The 21843-nt window shown below is 34.7% G+C and overlaps 2 protein-coding genes across 2 annotated transcripts; both read left to right on the forward strand.

Annotated features, from left to right (window-relative positions):
- The first annotated feature begins 1266 nt into the window (after nucleotides 1-1266).
- Nucleotides 1267-8983, forward strand: LOC128234924 (uncharacterized). Its single transcript, XM_052949544.1, has 5 exons — nucleotides 1267-1517; nucleotides 4871-5230; nucleotides 5544-5723; nucleotides 7577-8182; nucleotides 8397-8983. Exons 1-5 carry the CDS (start codon nucleotides 1424-1426, stop codon nucleotides 8414-8416), a joined length of 1260 nt encoding a protein of 419 aa, XP_052805504.1. The 5' UTR covers nucleotides 1267-1423; the 3' UTR covers nucleotides 8417-8983.
- A 2780-nt stretch (nucleotides 8984-11763) lies between these two features.
- On the forward strand, nucleotides 11764-21835 carry LOC128235102 (uncharacterized). The gene is made up of 5 exons (XM_052949836.1): nucleotides 11764-12053; nucleotides 15308-15668; nucleotides 15982-16161; nucleotides 20565-21175; nucleotides 21364-21835. Exons 2-5 carry the CDS (start codon nucleotides 15335-15337, stop codon nucleotides 21589-21591), a joined length of 1353 nt encoding a protein of 450 aa, XP_052805796.1. The 5' UTR covers nucleotides 11764-12053; nucleotides 15308-15334; the 3' UTR covers nucleotides 21592-21835.
- Nucleotides 21836-21843: the final 8 nt, after the last annotated feature.

The raw sequence follows: 21843 nt of genomic DNA on the forward strand, positions 1-21843 counted from the left end.
TAATTCAATGCAGATTGAATTGTCGGTGGTAAGCTTGGCGTATGACCGCACTAAGAAAATCAACATTTTTACTATTTTTAGATTGGCAATTATTTGCAATAATTTGCTATTAGCACTTTAATATTTGTATTTTATTTAATATAACACAATTTACACTTTGTTATATGTTGTTGTCTTTCGCATTTAATGTTACAATGTATTTTGTTCGTAACAGACTTACCAAGTTCCACGTACATGTTTAAATTTTTTATCTTTAACGCCTACCGCCAAAAACACTAACTTATTAATATGCTTAAGTCTACTTAGAAACCAAAGAATACAGATACATCGATTTTTGGACACGCGTAGATACGTCATATTAAACATATCGTGTCGCAGTCAAGCTTGATGTCATCGAATATTTATTTTTTTGTTAGATGCTCCCGTAATTTAAAGATATTAATTGTATTAACTATTTTAACATTGAAATAAAAATCAAATTTCCTTGTTTGAAAGAGTGACAATTTGAATGATTTTACTGTTTGGAAATCTTAGCCGGACCTAACTTCAAATCAAAAGTCAACGAGCAGAGAGGCTGGGATCCCATCGTAACGACGTCATTTCTGAAAAGAATTTGCGCGATTTTCTGAAAATTACAATTAACTATTATTTCGTTTCCATTGTAGGCATATAATAAACAGAGGCGACTTAAATATAGTTTCCGCGCTTACTGGGTATTTTGCGATCTTACACTTAAATAGACAATTTGTATATACAGGCATGTAATAAACAAAACAAAACAAAAAAAAAACATGTTTGCCTACGCGTAAGATCAGCTCATGAACACCATAAGTATATATTTTACACGTGGCTACGTCACTCATTAAATATAGTTTTTGGCGCCCACTCGGTAAAATATATTGCGATCTTACACTGAAACAAACAGTTTGTCTTATGTACCGTTAGGCATTATCTTCAACTTAACACGAATGTTACCAGGTTCACAAGATATGTATATTTCCATTCAAGTCGTTATGTAAAGCTCATTTCAATGATTTGTCATTACTCACTACTGCACCCCTGTTGACAGATGAAGCGCTGGTAACAGTGAATGCATGCCTCCTTAACATTAGATAAACAGTAAGGAAAACACACTCACGCGCTTCCGGAATCTTACTCGCTAGAGAACACACCTATATCTTTAAAGATTGCACTTGTAACTTTAATGTTGTAAGTCTGGTTTCAACGTACACATGAAATGTTAGCAACATAAGTGCTCAGTATGACTGATACAAGGATACATCACTGAAATATTTATGCATTGTTCTGTCTACAGTTTAACAACGGCAAAGTTTATTTGAAACAACATGTAATATATTATTTTAATCAGGAGTTTATCGCCTAATGATCAAACCACAAGAATCTGTTCCATTTAACATAGCGAATGATAAAGATGAAACACACGATGGAATACAAACTTCTAGCGAGTCTGCTGATTATTGCTTTGCTTCAAAAGTGGGCCCGATCCGAGGAAAGAAGTGAGTTATACATAATGTAGTATTGAGCTGTTTAAGGTAGCACACACGTAATGAAAACCTCCACTTTTAACTCTTCAATGTTAATGCTGTAGCCTATGTTGTTAAGCACATGACTACAAATATTTCGAGGGTTTCAAGGTAGAGGTTCGAATCAATCCAAAAGCACATATATCTTTTTCCATTTTTCTTCTTTGTTTTCATAAGCTTTCAAGTTTATATTGCCTTTTTTCAGCTAAAATAGGTGATTCGGAATTTCAAACTAAATGAATATTTCTTGAACTTGTTGATTTTGCTTTAAACGACTATGTTCCAATTTTTACGCGGTCAAAACAGTATGCTAAAATTGTCATACCATATGGCTATTTCAGTACAGTTTGATTATATTTTTTGATAATGTGATCAATAATGTATCATTTCTGAAAGCAAATCTATTACTTGTTACTCTGATATCAAATTATTACCAAAATGTTGAAAAATAATTTAAATAAAGTATATTTCTTGTCTCTCGGGTAATGTTGTTTTCATAATAAAATCTGAAATGGGGGGGGGGGGGGGGGGGTAGGGTAATTCAAGTTTTGATAAAATTGTTATTTAACAATTGTTATTTATCTTTTAAATTGTGTTTTTGATTCCAGAAAATGATACACATATAGAAATTATCAAGCTGATCATAGTTTGAAATGATGCCCATAAGGGTCGTAATACCTTAAGGGTTTACATTCTAATTAAAATAATTTTTGTAAACAAAATTATTAAATAAGCGCATCTAATAATTGTGATAAAAGAAAGGTCATGTCCTAAGTATGGTCAACCGGAGTTTGAGGTAAAAGGGTACTCATGTCAATAGATAACACAAACAATAATTGAGGTAGGAGGGTACTCATGTCAATAGATAACACAAATAATAATTGAGGTAAAAGGGTACTCATGTCAATAGATAACGCAGTGTATAATTGAGGCAGAAGGGTACTCATGTCAACAGATAACACAGTAAATAATTGAGGTAGAAGAGTACTCGTGTCAATAGATAACACAGTAAATAATTGAGGTAGAAGGGTACTCATGTCAATAGATAACACAGTGAATAATTGAGGTAGAAGGGTACTCATGTCAATAGACAACACAGTGTATAATTGAGGTAGAAGGGTACTCATGTCAATAGATAACACAGTGTATAATTGAGGTAGAAGGGTACTCATATCAATAGATAACAGAAACAACAATTGAGGTAAAAGGGTACTCATGTCAACAGATAACACAGTGAATAATTGAGGTCGATAGATGGTGATGTTTATAGATAACACAACCAATAATTGAGGTAGAAGGGTACTCATGTCAATATATAACGCAGTGAATAATTGAGGTAAAAGGGTACTCATGTCAATAGATAACGCAGTGAATAATTGATGCAGAAGGGTACTCATGTCAACAGATAACGCAGTGAATAATTGAGACAGAAGGGTACTCATGTCAACAGATAACGCAGTGAATAATTGAGGTAGAATGGTACTCATGTCAAGAGATAACACAGTGAATAATTGAGGTAGAAGGGTACTCATGTCAGTATATAAAGCAGTGAATAATTGGGGTAGAATGGTACTCATGTCAATAGATAACACAGTGAATAATTGAGGTAGAAGGGTACTCAAGTCAATAGATAACGCAGTGACTAATTGAGGTAGAAGAGTACTCATGTCAATAGATAACACAACCAATAATTGAGGTAGAAGGGTAATCATGTCAATAGATAACACAGTGACTAATTGAGGTAGAAGGGTACTCAAGTCAATAGATAACGCAGTGACTAATTGAGGTAGAAGGGTAATCATGTCAATAGATAACACAACCAATAATTGAGGTAGAAGGGTACTCATGTCAACAGATAACACAACCAATAATTGAGGTATAAGGGTAATCATGTCAATTGATAACGCAGTGACTAATTGAGGTAGTAGGGTATTCATATCAATAGATAACACAACCAATAATTGAGGTAGAAGGATACTCATGTCAATAGATAACGCAGTGACTAATTGAGGTAGTAGGGTATTCATGTCAATAGATAACACAACCAATAATTGAGGTAGAAGGGTACTCATGTCAATTGATAACGCAGTGAATAATTGAGGTAGAAGAGTACTCATGTCAATAGATAACACAACCAATAATTGAGGTAGAAGGGTACTCATGTCAATAAATTGCGCAACAAACAACTGCGATAGAAGGATATTAGTGTAAGAAGAAGCACAACAATCAGGGATGTAGGAAGTGTTAATGCTTTAAGTAAGCGCAACAATAAATGAGGTTAATGTGTGACTTTGTTACTTGATATAACATAACCTAACATACATTTTATTTTGATTTAAGAATATACAGTTTATCATCGTATACATAAATCAGAAATTCATAGATACACAAGTAATGAAATAAGACTAAACCACAATTAATAGCACTAATTAGCTTTATTATGCATAACATGTCACAAACTACAATAGAGAAGGAAATGTATTACAAAATATATTCTACTGTACAATATTGATAATATTGTTTCTTCGTTTAGAAGCGTTAACGATATGCAATGCTAGTTTATGCAGTTAGTATTTATTTCTTACATTGAGAAGTTGAATAAATTTGAACATGCTTGGCCTATTTATATAATATTTAAAAAAGGAATATACTCTCTCATTTAGTCACTTTATAGGAGCAGGAAATAGTGTAAATCCGGTTGACGTACTAACGGCTTCTCTCCACTGGGTGATATAAGTGTGTTTAAGTCTTAATCTAAATTGAGCAATGAAGCATTTAACATTAACAGAATGGAGTCTCTAAACATCCACATCATATATCGAAACCAAAATTTGGCTGATATATCAATAATGATTTTTTTTCAGTGTGAGATATTGTGTGAGAATATTTTACATTTAGAATATTTAACTCAAGTTTAACCTTATGTTTAGATATTTTATACTATATTTGTCATGCTAGTAAGTCATATATTGAAAATTACTGTTCCAACATGTAAACCAATACGAAAGTCAAATAATATTCTTGTACTAACTTTGATGAATTCCAACATAACTTGTTCAGTTCACCCTTTATAAATCATTAATACGCATAATATAGTTACAATGTTGATATATTTATACCATGTAACGCAAAAAAAACACTGTAATCTGTACATGTAATAAAATATTTCTGTTCTGTAAATAGATCTTGTATATTTGAGTTAGTAGAGCAATCTCATTGATGGACTCAGCTATGTCCTTTTTTAATTTTCAACTGTAAAAAATTGTCATGATCTTCGGGTTGTTCAAAACCTGCAATTGATTGATATCTTTATGATTCTTTTGCAGGTTGCGGAAATGTGAGAGGTGACCAAAATGAAGACATTCTCAAGCTCCGTTTTTACCCGAGCCCCTTTTTTGTGGCTCATATCACCTACAACCACCGTCGCTGGCTGTTTGAATCTGCAAAACGCGCACCAATCATTGTAATACCTTTGAAAGACAGCCCTAAACTCGACCCGAAATATAATGAGTCAGGTAACTTTCTCACCGTATACAACATAAGCGCAGCAGATAATGGCAAGTATTTTCTGGACTGCTGGCAAAGCGGTTTAACATTGCAGAGTTCACGTTGGACGTTCACGTGGAAGATGCCGGAAACAACGCACGTGAGCACCGTTACTACAACACATAGGGTAACTATGACCGGTACGTTAACGTTTTCAATTAGTTACGGTTGCTTAAATAACGATAATAGTGAATAGACAAATAAGATAAAAATCATGTTGCAACAATTAGTTATTCTGGGCATTAACTATTTAAATGTCGCTAATTTAATAGTCGCTTCAACATGTGATAGAACATGCATGAGCTGAGCCCTGATTTAAGAACTGTTTTTGTGTTGAGTTTATACAATTTGACCGCTTGTACTTCCCCCAACCCTTTAGTTTGCAAGTTTTATCTACTCTCTTCCCTGACATATGTTAACCTCTTAAATAAAAGTAATTACAATATATTGTAGATATCAATGAGGATTCAACGAAATCAGACCCGCCTGTAGGCAGTGTGCTAGACGTAGATTCAGACAACAGTGTAAATATATCGACTGGACCAAACATTGCAACTGTGGTTGCCATAGTGATGGCAGCAATCATCGTTGTGGTTATCGTGGTCGGGTCTGTCTTGATTGTCCGCAGAAATCGTAAGTTTTACTAAAATTACCGTTAATTTCGATTCAGTTGTCTTCATTTCTATGCTGTTGTCATTTATTTTGTATTAGAAGGGAATTAAACAACCTTATATGAACACAACAGAACATTTATTTCCAAGAAGGGCTTAAACCCATCTGGCAAACATGTACATTTACAATGGCGATTAAAAAAGCTCAAAATTTATGCATAAAAAATGAATAAAGACTAATACATGAATGCAGACATAGGGAGATGCGCTACTTGTTTATATTTACGCTTCAAAAGAGTGCTTGATTCTGTAATTGTCAATAAAAATAAATGACAATTACACTATACATGGAGCATAGTGCGGTGTTTCTTAATTGAAATGTTTTAAAAAATAAAATACTTACAACTTTTCAAAAATTAATTTAGATATTAAAATGTTCCACTTATTTATGCATACTGGGTGGAATGTTCGCTATAATACATAGGAAAATATTTACCTTTATGTTTATTATACAATGTGCACTCAAAAACAAAATTATATTCGTCTTCTAATAATTCCATTAAGTCTGCCATGTCAATCTTGGATGAAGCTACCTTTCAACCGCTGGTTCACTTATGATGACAAAAATAATTCAACATAACCAAATTCTTGATAAAAACATGCCCCATATAAACCTAAACTACAAAGAAGATCTTTGGTAAGTGAACACTAATTCGGTTTGTTTGCATTTCGGTTTATGTCATTTTATGCATAATATAAAACCTTTTTATGTACTTCTTGTTTCTTTCAAAATTGGTGCAATTAGTTTATAGAATAGATCATGTCCATGCTTTAATTACAGACAAGAGAACTTATAAATATACTAATTCATTTAAAAAAAGGCTTAAAGCGCCTGGTCTGCCCATGTAGTTTGGGCGTCCGAAAAGGATCCTCCGTTGCTAAACTCCACGCCTAGATATGAAAAACTATTGACGATTTATAATTCCTCATTATTGTAATACAACTTTAAATTATTTCTCCCTGTCGTACTAAATATCATAATTTGTGTTTTATCTGTATTTACAACTAATTTCCATAAATTAAAGTATTTAAGCAACGCATCTTATCTTTACTTCAGCTCATTTGCTGAGTCTGCAAATATAACAATATCATCAGCATATAAAAATAAGGAATACCTAAAACATATCGACATCAATCCCATCTCAACCTTTATGTATAAAAATATATTCTATGACACTCAGAAACATCGAGAAAAGGAAAGGCGACATACTTTCTCCTTGTCTTACACCGCGAACACAATTAAAATTATCTCCTAAACAGTATTATGTTTCACCTTAGATTTGACCGAATCCTACATAGATTTTACTATATTCAACATATCACTCCTAGTTCCAAGTTTCATCAATTTATACCACATATTATCTCTCACAAATGCTTTTGTTTAATCCATAAAAGCGCAGTATAAACGTTTCCTTTGATTCAACATACTAGTAATAGTTATAATACCTTGCAAGAGGAAAATATTATCAACAGTTCCTATACGTGATCAAAATCCCGCCTGTACTTCTATATATACATGTTTTGCTTAATCAGTTTATAGTTCAATATTCTCGTAAATAGTTTATCACTACGTAATTCGTACATATGTTTTTATTTGTAATAGTATCATTATGATAATGCCCGGTGCATGTGAGCTTGTTGATGGTCTGCCTGTTATCACAGTTTCCATCGCAGGAATATGCAAACTACTAATGTATTCATAGCTTGTCTAACAATTATTGTATCGATATTGATATTTGTAAACAAATATTATCTTTCTATTTTGGAAGTCCTTTGCGACATTTGAAACATATTCAAGTATGGAAAATATTTTAGGCCAACACAAAAGCCACGACGCAGCTCTCGAAACCGAAAAACCAACAGCTCGGATACTGCCTAAACGTCCTGACCAGGGCGTTCCCACATCTTCCTGTGAAGACCAGTATGCAAAAATACAGGATTGCCGGTCATCCGTCAACCCAGCTTCGGGTCGTTTAGATGATAAACGTGTTCCCCCAGAGTATGAATCGGTTACACCAACGTTTCAAAGAAAACAGACCACATGGACGGGAACTATTAACAATGCACCAGAATATTCTCAAGTGATTCCTAAGTCTCAAAGAAATCCTAACGCTGAAGGTGATACAAGAAACACTTCGCCGGAATATTCTCATGTGATTCCTAAGTCTCAAAGACGATTGGACATGGGAAAAGAAACAAAAGCGGCGGAATATTCTCAAGTGATACCCAAATCACAAAGACATAACACAATTGGCGATGAAGCAAGGTCTAAAACGTTTTCAGTGACATTCCCCCCTAACGTTGACGTCAGTAAGCTAGGGACAGAATTACCGCGCGGGTCAGGCGACGCCTACGCGAATTACGGGCCAACGTATTCAAACATAACAGGACAGGTTTTGGTCGCTGCCCGCTCATTCAGGCGTAAGATGGGACTGTAAAATCGTTATTTCATTTTTAATAATGCATCATCATTCTCATCATCATCATCATCATCATCATCATCATCATCATCATCATCATCATCATCATCATCATCGTCATCCAGCGCCGCCACCGTTGTCGTCCTCGATTTCACCATCATGATTTTATGTCAATATATCTGAAGGAAATGTCCATATGAATTATATTCTTACAGAGTCGCATAAAGCACCGTGAGCTCCATTACGCTGCACTGGACTGCACAGACCCGACCGCAGACGCCGGCCATTATGACTGCATAGTGGACATACATAGAAAGAGCGGCTGTCAGTATGCGTCTATCGACTTTGAGAAGAAAGCGTTTATCGCCCCTGTGCGACGCGCCCCTTCCTCGTGGTATCGCCACCAAAAAAGGCGGAAGTCAACTGTGAATAAAAATGACTGATTCTATAAATATCATATTTGTTAAAATATCACATTGGTAGTATTTTATTATACATATTGTGAAGCATCTAAAATATACCGCAAAGATCTAAAACGTAGACAAAACGCACACACATACGTACGGACGCACACACAGATATGCACGCACGACAAACACACACGCACACGAGTATTTGGCCAGGAACATATTTAAATGTTTGAAATAAACGTCTGCATATACAACAATAGGATTGTTTGTATTTAATAATTGTTAATTGTTTGTATGTCTTTCACATTATGCTAGGATCAATGTCATAACCAAACATGAAAAAGTCCTCATAATACGCGTCATGTGACATCTTTAAAACCTCCGAACTGACTCCCTTGCAAAATTTCACCATCCAGGCGTGCCTCTGAGCCGCGAACTCGCCACCACTCAACTTCCGGCGCTCCACAGCCTCGTTGACCGCCTTCTGCAGGCGTGCTTCTATTTCCTCCTCCGTGACGTCATTGAACTCTCGTTCCGGAAACTCGACGTCATTGTTGTGTAACCTTGAATTTGGAATGCGTGCCATATTCTTCTTGCAAGCTCTTTTTCAGAAACACACCCTTTCGGTATTATTGGCCTATGGTGGCCTTTTGTGGCATTCGTACCTACGAGGGTTCGTAACGAGTGTTCTATGAGGTTTTGTTCATTAATGGCTTTATTCACTTCATCTCTTATATGTTGTTCTACGTTTGCTTTATCTAGAATATATTTCACGTCGTCATTAAATGTTTCTTGCTTAGCAACCATGTCTATTTTATAATCACAAGGCATACATATACTGTATATGGGAGCCCAGTGTAAATCCGTGAACTTTCTATCCAAAATCTTACTTGAGATAGACCAAAGAAACTGTCCAAACGTTACATTGTTTCCACATTTATCGCCTTTTATTCCCATAGATCTAGCTATATTCCATTTATTTGGCAAATAATTTTGATCAATATAAGACGAAAACAATCTAGAATACGGACTCCGAGCCACGAGAAAGGAAGTAGTACCATTTAGGCGCTCAACCGACTTCGTGGTAATGTTACCGTGTTGTTTCATTTTTCCGTGCGCGGCGTCACGTGGAAGGTCAAATACCGTGTCGCCAGCGTCCTGTTTTCCCTGGCGCCGGTTGACGCCGTGCAGCGACAGGAAGACCTGCGTCCAAAACGTGCTCCCAACATTTGCCACGCGACAGTAGCTCAGTTTGTGCCGATCCGATCAATAAAACAGCGGCTTGCTGCTCAGCACCGCTTTCACGATCCGTCGTTTTGGATACATTGCGCATGCGCTACGTAGATGTTCCGCTCTTTAGCGGCTAAGGGAAAAAATGTACATTATACTCGGTTCCTGTGCGATATCTTGAGAAATTTATAATTCTATAAAAACCGTGGGTTACGGTAAAAATAGTGTTTGTCATTGTAAAAATTAAATCAAATGACTTTTGTGGTCCAAATATATGCTAATATGTATGTTTGCCTATCAAACGGAAGTTTCGGAATGCATATTCTATAGTAAATTTGGGAGTTACAATGGCCAACCTCTCTCCTTGTCATGAACCCAACTGAAACATGTTTTCCGATGAATGTTTACAAAGGCAGTAGATACGAGGTTATGCTTTAAAGCAATCAAAAGAAATATACATATATGACAAATAAATACCACAATCATTCAACTTTGTATGTCAATCAATTTATTTATCACGAAACTCTCCACAATAAGTTGCATGCTCCTTATTAGTTTTTTTTTTATTTTAAACAAAAAGGAGATATTGCGTCTTTGGTCGGTTTGAAGAGCAAAGTATTTTACCATTGTCGTTTATCAATTTAAACTCTGAAAGACATGTTTATTTAAGTGGTGGTTGATATCGAAGCAAAGTAAAAGTGCACGCCCGGAACTGAACATTTAATTCAATGCAGATTGAATTGTCGGTGGTAAGCTTGGCGTATGACCGCACTAAGAAAATCAACATTTTTACTATTTTTAGATTGGCAATTATTTGCAATAATTTGCTATTAGCACTTTAATATTTGTATTTTATTTAATATAACACAATTCACACTTTGTTATATGTTGTTGTCTTTCGCATTTTAATGTTACAATGTATTTTGTTCGTAACAGACTTACCAAGTTCCACGTACATGTTTAAATTTTTTATCTTTAACGCCTACCGCCAAAAAGTCTACTTAGAAACCAAAGAATACAGATACATCGATTTTGGACACGCGTAGATACGTCATATTAAACATATCGCGTCACAGTCAAGCTTGATGTCATCGAATATTTATTTTTTTGTTAGATGCTCCCGTAATTTAAAGATATTAATTGTATTAACTATTTTAATAGTGAAATAAAAATCAAATTTCCTTGTTTGAAAGAGTGACAATTTGAATGTTTTTACTGTTTGGAAATCTTAGCCCGACCTAACTTCAAATCAAAAGTCAACGAGCAGAGGGCTGGGATCCCATCGTAACGACGTCATTTCTGAAAAGAATTTGCGCGATTTTCTGAAAATTACAATCAACTATTATTTCGTTTCCATTGTAGGCATATAATAAACAGAGGCGACTTAAATATATTTGGGTATTTTGCGATCTTACACTTAAATAAACAATTTGTATATACAGGCATGTAATAAACAAACAAAAAAACAATAAAAAAACAACAACAACAACAACAACAACAAAAAACACGTTTGCCTACGCGTAAGATCAGCTCATGAACACCATAAGTATATATTTTACACGTGGCTACGTCACTTATTAAATATAGTTTTTGGCGCCCACTCGGTAAAATATATTGCGATCTTTCACTGAAACAAACAGTTTGTCTTATGTACCGTTAGGCATTATCTTCAACTTAACACGAACGTTACCAGGTTGACAAGATATGTATATTTCCATTCAAGTCGTTATGTAAAGCTCATTTCAATGATTTGTCATTACTCACTTCTGCACCCCTGTTGACAGATGAAGCGCTGGTAACAGTGAATGCATGCTTCCTTAACATTAGATAAACAGTAAGGAAAACACACTCACGCGCTTCCGGAATCTTACTCGCTAGAGAACACACCTATATCTTTAAAGATTGCACTTGTAACTTTAATGTTGTAAGTCTGGTTTCAACGTACACATGAAATGTTAGCAACATAAGTGCTCAGTATGACTGATACAAGGATACATCACTGAAATATTTATGCATTTTTCTGTCTACAGTTTAACAACGGCAAAGTTTATTTGAAACAACATGTAATCTATTATTTTAATCAGGAGTTTATCGCCTAATGATCAAACCACAAGAATCTGTTCCATTTAACATAGCGAATGATAAAGATGAAACACACGATGGAATACAAACTTCTAGCGAGTCTGCTGATTATTGCTTTGCTTCAAAAGTGGGCCCGATCCGAGGAAAGAAGTAAGTTATACATAATGTAGTATTGAGCTGTTTAAGGTAGCACACACGTAATGAAAACCTCCACTTTTAACTCTTCAATGTTAATGCTGTAGCCTATGTTGTTAAGCACATGACTACAAATATTTCGAGGGTTTCAAGGTAGAGGTTCGAATCAATCCAAAAGCACATATATCTTTTTCCATTTTTCTTCTTTGTTTTCATAAGCTTTCAAGTTTATATTGCCTTTTTTCAGCTAAAATAGGTGATTCGGAATTTCAAACTAAATGAATATTTCTTGAACTTGTTGATTTTGCTTTAAACGACTATGTTCCAATTTTTACGCGGTCAAAACAGTATGCTAAAATTGTCATACCATATGGCTATTTCAGTACAGTTTGATTATATTTTTTGATAATGTGATCAATAATGTATCATTTCTGAAAGCAAATCTATTACTTGTTACTCTGATATCAAATTATTACCAAAATGTTGAAAAATAATTTAAATAAAGTATATTTCTTGTCTCTCGGGTAATGTTGTTTTCATAATAAAATCTGAAATGGGGGGGGGGGGTAGGGTAATTCAAGTTTTGATAAAATTGTTATTTAACAATTGTTATTTATCTTTTAAATTGTGTTTTTGATTCCAGAAAATGATACACATTTAGAAATTATCAAGCTGATCATAGTTTGAAATGATGCCCATAAGGGTCGTAATACCTTAAGGGTTTACATTCTAATTAAAATAATTTTTGTAAACAAAATTATTAAATAAGCGCATCTAATAATTGTGATAAAAGAAAGGTCATGTCCTAAGTATGGTCAACCGGAGTTTGAGGTAAAAGGGTACTCATGTCAATAGATAACACAAACAATAATTGAGGTAGAAGGGTACTCATGTCAATAGATAACACAAATAATAATTGAGGTAAAAGGGTACTCATGTCAATAGATAACGCAGTGTATAATTGAGGCAGAAGGGTACTCATGTCAACAGATAACACAGTAAATAATTGAGGTAGAAGAGTACTCGTGTCAATAGATAACACAGTAAATAATTGAGGTAGAAGGGTACTCATGTCAATAGATAACACAGTGAATAATTGAGGTAGAAGGGTACTCATGTCAATAGATAACACAGTGAATAATTGAGGTAGAAGGGTACTCATGTCAATAGATAACACAGTGTATAATTGAGGTAGAAGGGTACTCATGTCAATAGATAACACAGTGTATAATTGAGGTAAAAGGGTACTCATGTCAACAGATAACACAGTGAATAATTGAGGTCGATAGATGGTGATGTTTATCGATAACACAACCAATAATTGAGGCAGAAGGGTACTCATGTCAATATATAACGCAGTGAATAATTGAGGTAAAAGGGTACTCATGTCAATAGATAACGCAGTGAATAATTGATGCAGAAGGGTACTCATTTCAACAGATAACGCAGTGAATAATTGAGACAGAAGGGTACTCATGTCAACAGATAACGCAGTGAATAATTGAGGTAGAATGGTACTCATGTCAAGAGATAACACAGTGAATAATTGAGGTAGAAGGGTACTCATGTCAGTATATAAAGCAGTGAATAATTGGCGTAGAATGGTACTCATGTCAATAGATAACACAGTGAATAATTGAGGTAGAAGGGTACTCAAGTCAATAGATAACGCAGTGACTAATTGAGGTAGAAGAGTACTCATGTCAAAAGATAACACAACCAATAATTGAGGTAGAAGGGTAATCATGTCAATGGATAACACAGTGACTAATTGAGGTAGAAGGGTACTCAAGTCAATAGATAACGCAGTGACTAATTGAGGTAGACGAGTACTCATGTCAATAGATAACACAACCAATAATTGAGGTAGAAGGGTACTCATGTCAACAGATAACACAACCAATAATTGAGGTATAAGGGTAATCATGTCAATTGATAACGCAGTGACTAATTGAGGTAGTAGGGTATTCATGTCAATAGATAACACAACCAATAATTGAGGTAGAAGGGTACTCATGTCAATAGATAACGCAGTGAATAATTGAGGTAGAAGAGTACTCATGTCAATAGATAACACAACCAATAATTGAGGTAGAAGGGTACTCATGTCAATAAATTGCGCAACAAACAACTGCGATAGAAGGATATTAGTGTAAGAAGAAGCACAACAATCAGGGATGTAGGAAGTGTTAATGCTTTAAGTAAGCGCAACAATAAATGAGGTTAATGTGTGACTTTGTTACTTGATATAACATAACCTAACATACATTTTATTTTGATTTAAGAATATACAGTTTATCATCGTATACATAAAACAGAAATTCATAGATACACAAGTAATGAAATAAGACTAAACCACAATTAATAGCACTAATTAGCTTTATTATGCATAACATGTCACAAACTACAATAGAGAAGGAAATGTATTACAAAATATATTCTACTGTACAATATTGATAATATTGTTTCTTCGTTTAGAAGCGTTAACGATATGCAATGCTAGTTTATGCAGTTAGTATTTATTTCTTACATTGAGAAGTTGAATAAATTTGAACATGCTTGGCCTATTTATATAATATTTAAAAAAGGAATATACTCTCTCATTTAGTCACTATATAGGAGCAGGAAATAGTGTAAATCCGGTTGACGTACTAACGGCTTCTCTCCACTGGGTGATATAAGTGTGTTTAAGTCTTAATCTAAATTGAGCAATGAAGCATCTAACATTAACAGAATGGAGTCTCTAAACATCCACATCATATATCGAAACCAAAATTTGGCTGATATATCAATAATGATTTTTTTTCAGTGTGAGATATTGTGTGAGAATATTTTACATTTAGAATATTTAACTCAAGTTTAACCTTATGTTTAGATATTTTATACTATATTTGTCATGCTAGTAAGTCATATATTGAAAATTCCTGTTCCAACATGTAAACCAATACGAAAGTCAAATAATATTCTTGTACTAACTTTGATGAATTCCAACATAACTTGTTCAGTTCACCCTTTATAAATCATTAATACGCATAGTATAGTTACAATGTTGATATATTTATACCATGTAACGCAAAAAAAACTGTAATCTGTACATGTAATAAAATATTTCTGTTCTGTAAATAGATCTTGTATATTTGAGTTAGTAGAGCAATCTCATTGATGGACTCAGCTATGTCCTTTTTTAATTTTCAACTGTAAAAAATTGTCATGATCTTCGGGTTGTTCAAAACCTGCAATTGATTGATATCTTTATGAGTCTTTTGCAGGTTGCGGAAATGTGAGAGGTGACCAAAATGAAGACATTCTCAAGCTCCGTTTTTACCCGAGCCCCTTTTTTTATGGCTAATATCACCTACAACCACCGTCGCTGGCTGTTTGAATCTGCAAAACGCGCACCAATCATTGTAATACCTTTGAAAGACAGCCCTAAACTCGATCCGAAATATAATGAGTCAGGTAACTTTCTCACCGTACACAACATAAGCGCAGCAGATAATGGTGAGTATTTTCTGGACTGCTGGCAAAGCGGTTTAACATTGCAGAGTTCACGTTGGACGTTCACGTGGAAGATGCCGGAAACAACGCACGTGAGCACCGTTACTACAACACATAGGCTAACTATGACCGGTACGTTAACGTTTTCAATTAGTTACGGTTGCTTAAATAACGATTATAGTGAATAGACAAATAAGATAAAAATCATGTTGCAACAATTAGTTATTCTGGGCATTAACTATTTTAATGTCGCTAATTTAATAGTCGCTTCAACATGTGATAGAACATGCATGAGCTGAGCCCTGATTTAAGTACTGTTTTTGTGTTGAATTTATACAATTTGACCGCTTGTACCTGCCCCAACCCTTTAGTTTGCAAGTAATATCTACCCTCTTCCCTGACATATGTTAACCTCTTAAATAAAAGTAATTACAATATATTGTAGATATCAATGAGGATTCAACGAAATCAGACCCGCCTGTAGGCAGTGTGCTAGACGTAGATTCAGACAACAGTGTAAATATATCGACTGGACCAAACATTGCAACTGTGGTTGCCATAGTGATGGCAGCAATCATCGTTGTGGTTATCGTGGTCGGGTCTGTCTTGATTGTCCGCAGAAATCGTAAGTTTTACTAAAATTACCGTTAATTTCGATTCAGTTGTCTTCATTTCTATGCTGTTGTCATTTATTTTGTATTAGAAGGGAATTAAACAACCTTATATGAACACAACAGAACATTTATTTCCAAGAAGGGCTTAAACCCATCTGGCAAACATGTACATTTACAATGGCGATTAAAAAAGCTCAAAATTTATGCAAAAAATAAATGAATAAAGACTAATACATGCATGCAGACATAGGGAGATGCGCTACTTGTTTATATTTAGGCTTCAAAAGAGTGCTTGATTCTGTAATTGTCAATAAAAATAAATGACAATTACACTATACATGGAGCATAGTGCGGTGTTTCTTAATTGAAATGTTTTAAAAATAAAATACTTACAACTTTTCAAAAATTAATTTAGATATTAAAAAGTTCCACTTATTTATGCATACTGGGTGGAATGTTCGCTATAATACATAGGAAAATATTTACCTTTATGTTTATTATACAATGTGCACTCAAAAACAAAATTATATTCGTCTTCTAATAATTACATTAAGTCTGCCATGTCAATCTTGGATGAAGCTACCTTTCAACCGCTGGTTCACTTATGATGACAAAAATAATTCAACATAACCTATTTATTGATAAAACCATGCCCCATATAAACCTAAACTACAAAGAAGATCTTTGGTAAGTGAACACTAATTCGGTTTGTTTGCATTTCGGTTTATGTCATTTTAAGCATAATATAAATCCTTTTTATGTACTTCTTGTTTCTTTCAAAATTGGTGCAATTAGTTTATAGAATAGATCATGTCCATGCTTTAATTACAGACAAGATAACTTATAAATATACTAATTCATTTAAAAAAAGGCTTAAAGCGCTTGGTCTGCTCATGTAGTTTGGGCGTCCGAAAAGGATCCTCCGTTGCTAAACTCCACGCCTAGATATGAAAAACTATTGACGATTTATAATTCCTCATTATTGTAATACAACTTTAAATTATTTCTCCCTGTCGTACTAAATATCATAATTTGTGTTTTATCTGTATTTACAACTAATTTCCATAAATTAAAGTATTTAAGCATAGCATCTAATCTTTACTTCAGCTCATTTGCTGAGTCTGCAAATATAACAGTTTCATCAGCATATAAAAATAAGGAATACCTAAAACATATCGACATCAATCCCATCTCAACCTTTATGTATAAAAATATATTCTATGACACTCAGAAACATCGAGAAAAGGAAAGGCGACATACTTTCTCCTTGTCTTACACCGCGAACACAATTAAAATTATCTCCTCAACAGTATTATGTTTCACCTTAGATTTGACCGAATCCTACATAGATTTTACTGTATTCAACATATCACTCCTAGTTCCAAGTTTCATCAATTTATACCACATATTATCTCTCACAAATGCTTTTGTTTAATCCATAAAAGCGCAGTATAAACGTTTCCTTTGATTGAACATACTAGTAATAGTTGTATACCTTGCATGAGGAAAATATTATCAACAGTTTCTATACGTGATCTAAATCCCGCCTTTTCTGTATGATTACCTATTTTTAATCTATAATTGTTTTCAACTGACAGGGGCATGAACATAACTTAAATGTTTATTTTTTCTATGTTTATTTTCACCATGCTACTATTTTCTTTACTTCATTCATTCCAAAAAAAAACCTCAATCGATCAAGGTTACATTCCACTGATCCATAAATGCCTTCACAACATATCCCCCCTGTTGATGAAACATACTCATCAAATTCTCAAACTCAAATGCAATAAACAATGAATAACAGACATACTATTTTCACTATAATGTTAATACATGTATATAAGTATTTCTCAACTGTAATGACAAATTGACTATCATAAATTGCTATAATACTAAACAAACTTTTGTATCATATAGTATTCTCAATTCTGTCAATTGCAGTGAAAGTAACATTCAATAAGCATACCATATTTTTTTCAGTTCCTCTGAAATTACCATTAACAATGATATTTAACCATGAACACATTTCAAAATGCATATCATAATTACAATAATTATTAAATGGTTTTCTCTCACAAACAATCGTTATTTAACACTTGTAACTTGAAAATAAAGTAAGCTTTACACATAAAAGTGTTGGTACAATTTTCCCCGCTTGGGAACCAATTCCATTATATACCAACACAACAATTCAAGTAATCTTTTATACAGCCCATGATATATAATTTTCACCAAGTTATGTTTCCTTACACAACCTTACTTCAAAACAGTATTCAATTCTAAAAAACAATACATAATAATTCAAATCATAGTTTAAGCAATTTAAGTGTGATTTAATTTCAAACCGTATGATTTATTACTTTCATGACTCAATTTTAATATACTTATGAATTTAATGACATAATATATTTACCTTTAAATTACTTTTAGCACAACTCAACTATAGTGAACATGTTTTATCATATTGGTACAATTATATTCTAACAATAATTCATAAAAACCTCACAGATTGCATAGTGCTAAGATCAATCAAATATTATTATACAACTATGTTTAATGTTTGGTAATTTAACTTCAAATCAAAGTTCATTTAAATCAAAATATACACAACAGTTTATATTAGTTTTATACAAATAAGAAATCTTCAACTGTAAATACTTTAGATTTCTTCTTTTTCTTCTTTTGTACAATACTGAAGTGATATTAACTTGGTTTTCACTATGAAAGAGCATTATTATGGCTCTTACTCTTCCTAAACACTTGCATTAATATGAAATAGCATTATTATGGCTCTAACACTACATTTTTAAATAACACAACTGTGATATACATCCGGTTTCTTCGACATCTGGAACAGTTTGTTTTTGTTTTGTTTTTTTATCTTTGAAATTACACTGAATTTTCTTCGATAAGACACAGACGTGTTATGGGTCGTTTCATGACCTTGCCACGAACCTGAAGACTAACGACACGAACATGTCCATCAATTCCCGGATGGGTGTTGGTGACTCTTCCGAGATTCCACTGGCCACGCGAAGAATCTGGATCAACAACGAGCACTACGTCTCCTACACAGAAGTCTCGATGAGTGTGGTTCCATTTTCTGCGCATTCCAAGGGTTGGTAAGAACTCCTGGTGCCACCTTCTCCAGAAATGTTTAACCAGCTCTTGAATGAATCGCCACCTTTTTGTAATTGTAAAGCTGGTGGTATCTACTGAATCTGGTGCAAACTGTCCTCCAACCTGACCATGAAGAAAATGATTTGGTGTCAGTACACAATTATCCTAAGGATGTGATGATTGGTATGTGAGTGGCCTACTATTAACAAGCCCTTCTGCACCTACAACTGCTGTGACTTATTCCTCATCAGTAATGTCAGCTTTACTAAGTATTGCGACCATTGCTCGTTTTGCACTTTTGACCATTGATTCATGTACACCTCCGAAATGAGGCGCTAGAGGAGGGTTAAAACGCCATCGTACCCCCCTATTGGCGGCAGACCGCTCAATTCTATCTTTTTCGAGTTTATCATATACTTATAAACCCTGAGTTCTCGAACCGCACCTACAAAGTTTGTGCCATTATCAGACACTACTACATTGGGAAGACCTCGGCGACTCACAAATCTGTAAAACGCATTCAGGAAACTGTCTGTCTCTAAGCTGAAGGCAACCTCAAAATGAACTGCTCTTGTTTTGGTACATGTAAAAACACACAAGTATCTCTTAAGTCTTGTTTTTCCTCGACCTTGCTTCGTCATGAAGGGGCCGGCAAAGTCTACCGCTACATCACTGAATGCTCTCATAGTACCCTCTGTTCTGTTACTCGGTATCGTGGCCATGATCTGTTGTCCTAATTTCTTCTTGCGTCTTCGACACTCTCTACATTCATTTTCATACTCTCTAATTTCTTCTCTTCCAGCTACAACCCAAAACCTAGTGTTCAGTGCACATAATGTTTGATTAGTCTCTGCATGATTTTGTATTTCATGGTGATGTTTCACAATAAGTTTTGTTGTCCAATTCTTTCTTGGGAGAATAATTGGATATCTTGCATCATGTGGCATTTGCTGATGATATTTAAGACGACTTCCTGTGCTTCTATATATACATGTTTTGCTTAATCAGTTTATAGTTCAATATTATCGTAAATAGTTTATCAATACGTAATTCGTACATATGTTTTTATTTGTAATAGTATCATTATGATAATGCCCGGGTGCATGTAAGTTTGTTGATGATCTGCCTGTTATCACAGTTTCCATCGCAGGAATAGGCAAACTACTAATGTATTCATAGCTTGTCTAACAATTATTGTATCGATATTGATATTTGTAAACAAATATTATCTTTCTATTTTGGAAGTCCTTTGCGACATTTGAAACATATTCAAGTATGGAAAATATTTTAGGCCAACACAAAAGCCACGACGCAGCTCTCGAAACCGAAAAACCAACAGCTCGGATACTGCCTAAACGTCCTGACCAGGGCGTTTCCACATCTTCCTGTGAAGACCAGTATGCAAAAATACAGGATTGCCGGTCATCCGTCAACCCAGCTTCGGGTCGTTTAGATGATAAACGTGTGCCTCCAGAGTATGAATCGGTTACACCAACGTTTCAAAGAAAACAGACCACATGGACGGGAACTATTAACAATGAACCAGAATATTCTCAAGTGATTCCTAAGTCTCAAAGAAATCATAACGCTGAAGGTGATACAAGAAACACTTCGCCGGAATATTCTCATGTGATTCCTAAGTCTCAAAGACGATTGGACATGGGAAAAGAAACAAAAGCGGCGGAATATTCTCAAGTGATACCCAAATCACAAAGACATAACAAAATTGGCGATGAAGCAAGGTCTAAAACGTTTTCAGTGACATTCCCCCCTGACGTTGACGTCAGTAAGCTAGGGACAGAATTACCGCGCGGGTCAGGCGACGCCTACGCGAATTACGGGCCAACGTATTCAAACATAACAGGACAGGTTTTGGTCGCTGCCCGCTCATTCAGGCGTAAGGTGGGACTGTTAAATCGTTATTTCATTTTTAATAATGCATCATCATTCTCATCATCATCATCATCATCATCATCATCATCATCATCATCGTCATCCAGCACCGCCACCGTTGTCGTCCTCGACGTCACCATCATGATTTTATGTCAATATATCTGAAGGAAATGTTCATATGAATTATATTCTTACAGAGTCGTATAAAGCACCGTGAGCTCCATTACGCTGCACTGGACTGCACAGACCCGACCGCAGACGCCGGCCATTATGACTGCATAGTGGACATACATAGAAAGAGCGGCTGTCAGTATGCGTCTATCGACTTTGAGAAGAAAGCGATTATCGCCCCTGTGCGACGCGCCCCTTCCTCGTGGTATCGCCACCAAAAAAGGCGGAATTCAACTGTGAATAAAAATGACTGATTCTATAAATATCATATTTGTAAAAATATCACATTGGAAGTATTTTATTATACATATTGTGAAGCATCTAAAATATACCGCAAAGATCTTAAACGTAGACAAAACGCACACACATACGTACGGACGCACACACAGATATGCACGCACGACAAACACACACGCACACGAGTATTTGGCCAGGAACATATTTAAATGTTTGAAATAAACGTCGGCATATACAACGATAGGATTGTTTGTATTTAATAATTGTTA

The sequence above is a fragment of the Mya arenaria genome, chromosome 5, assembly GCF_026914265.1.
Source record: "Mya arenaria isolate MELC-2E11 chromosome 5, ASM2691426v1".
In the NCBI taxonomy this organism is placed as follows: Eukaryota; Metazoa; Mollusca; class Bivalvia; order Myida; family Myidae; genus Mya; species Mya arenaria.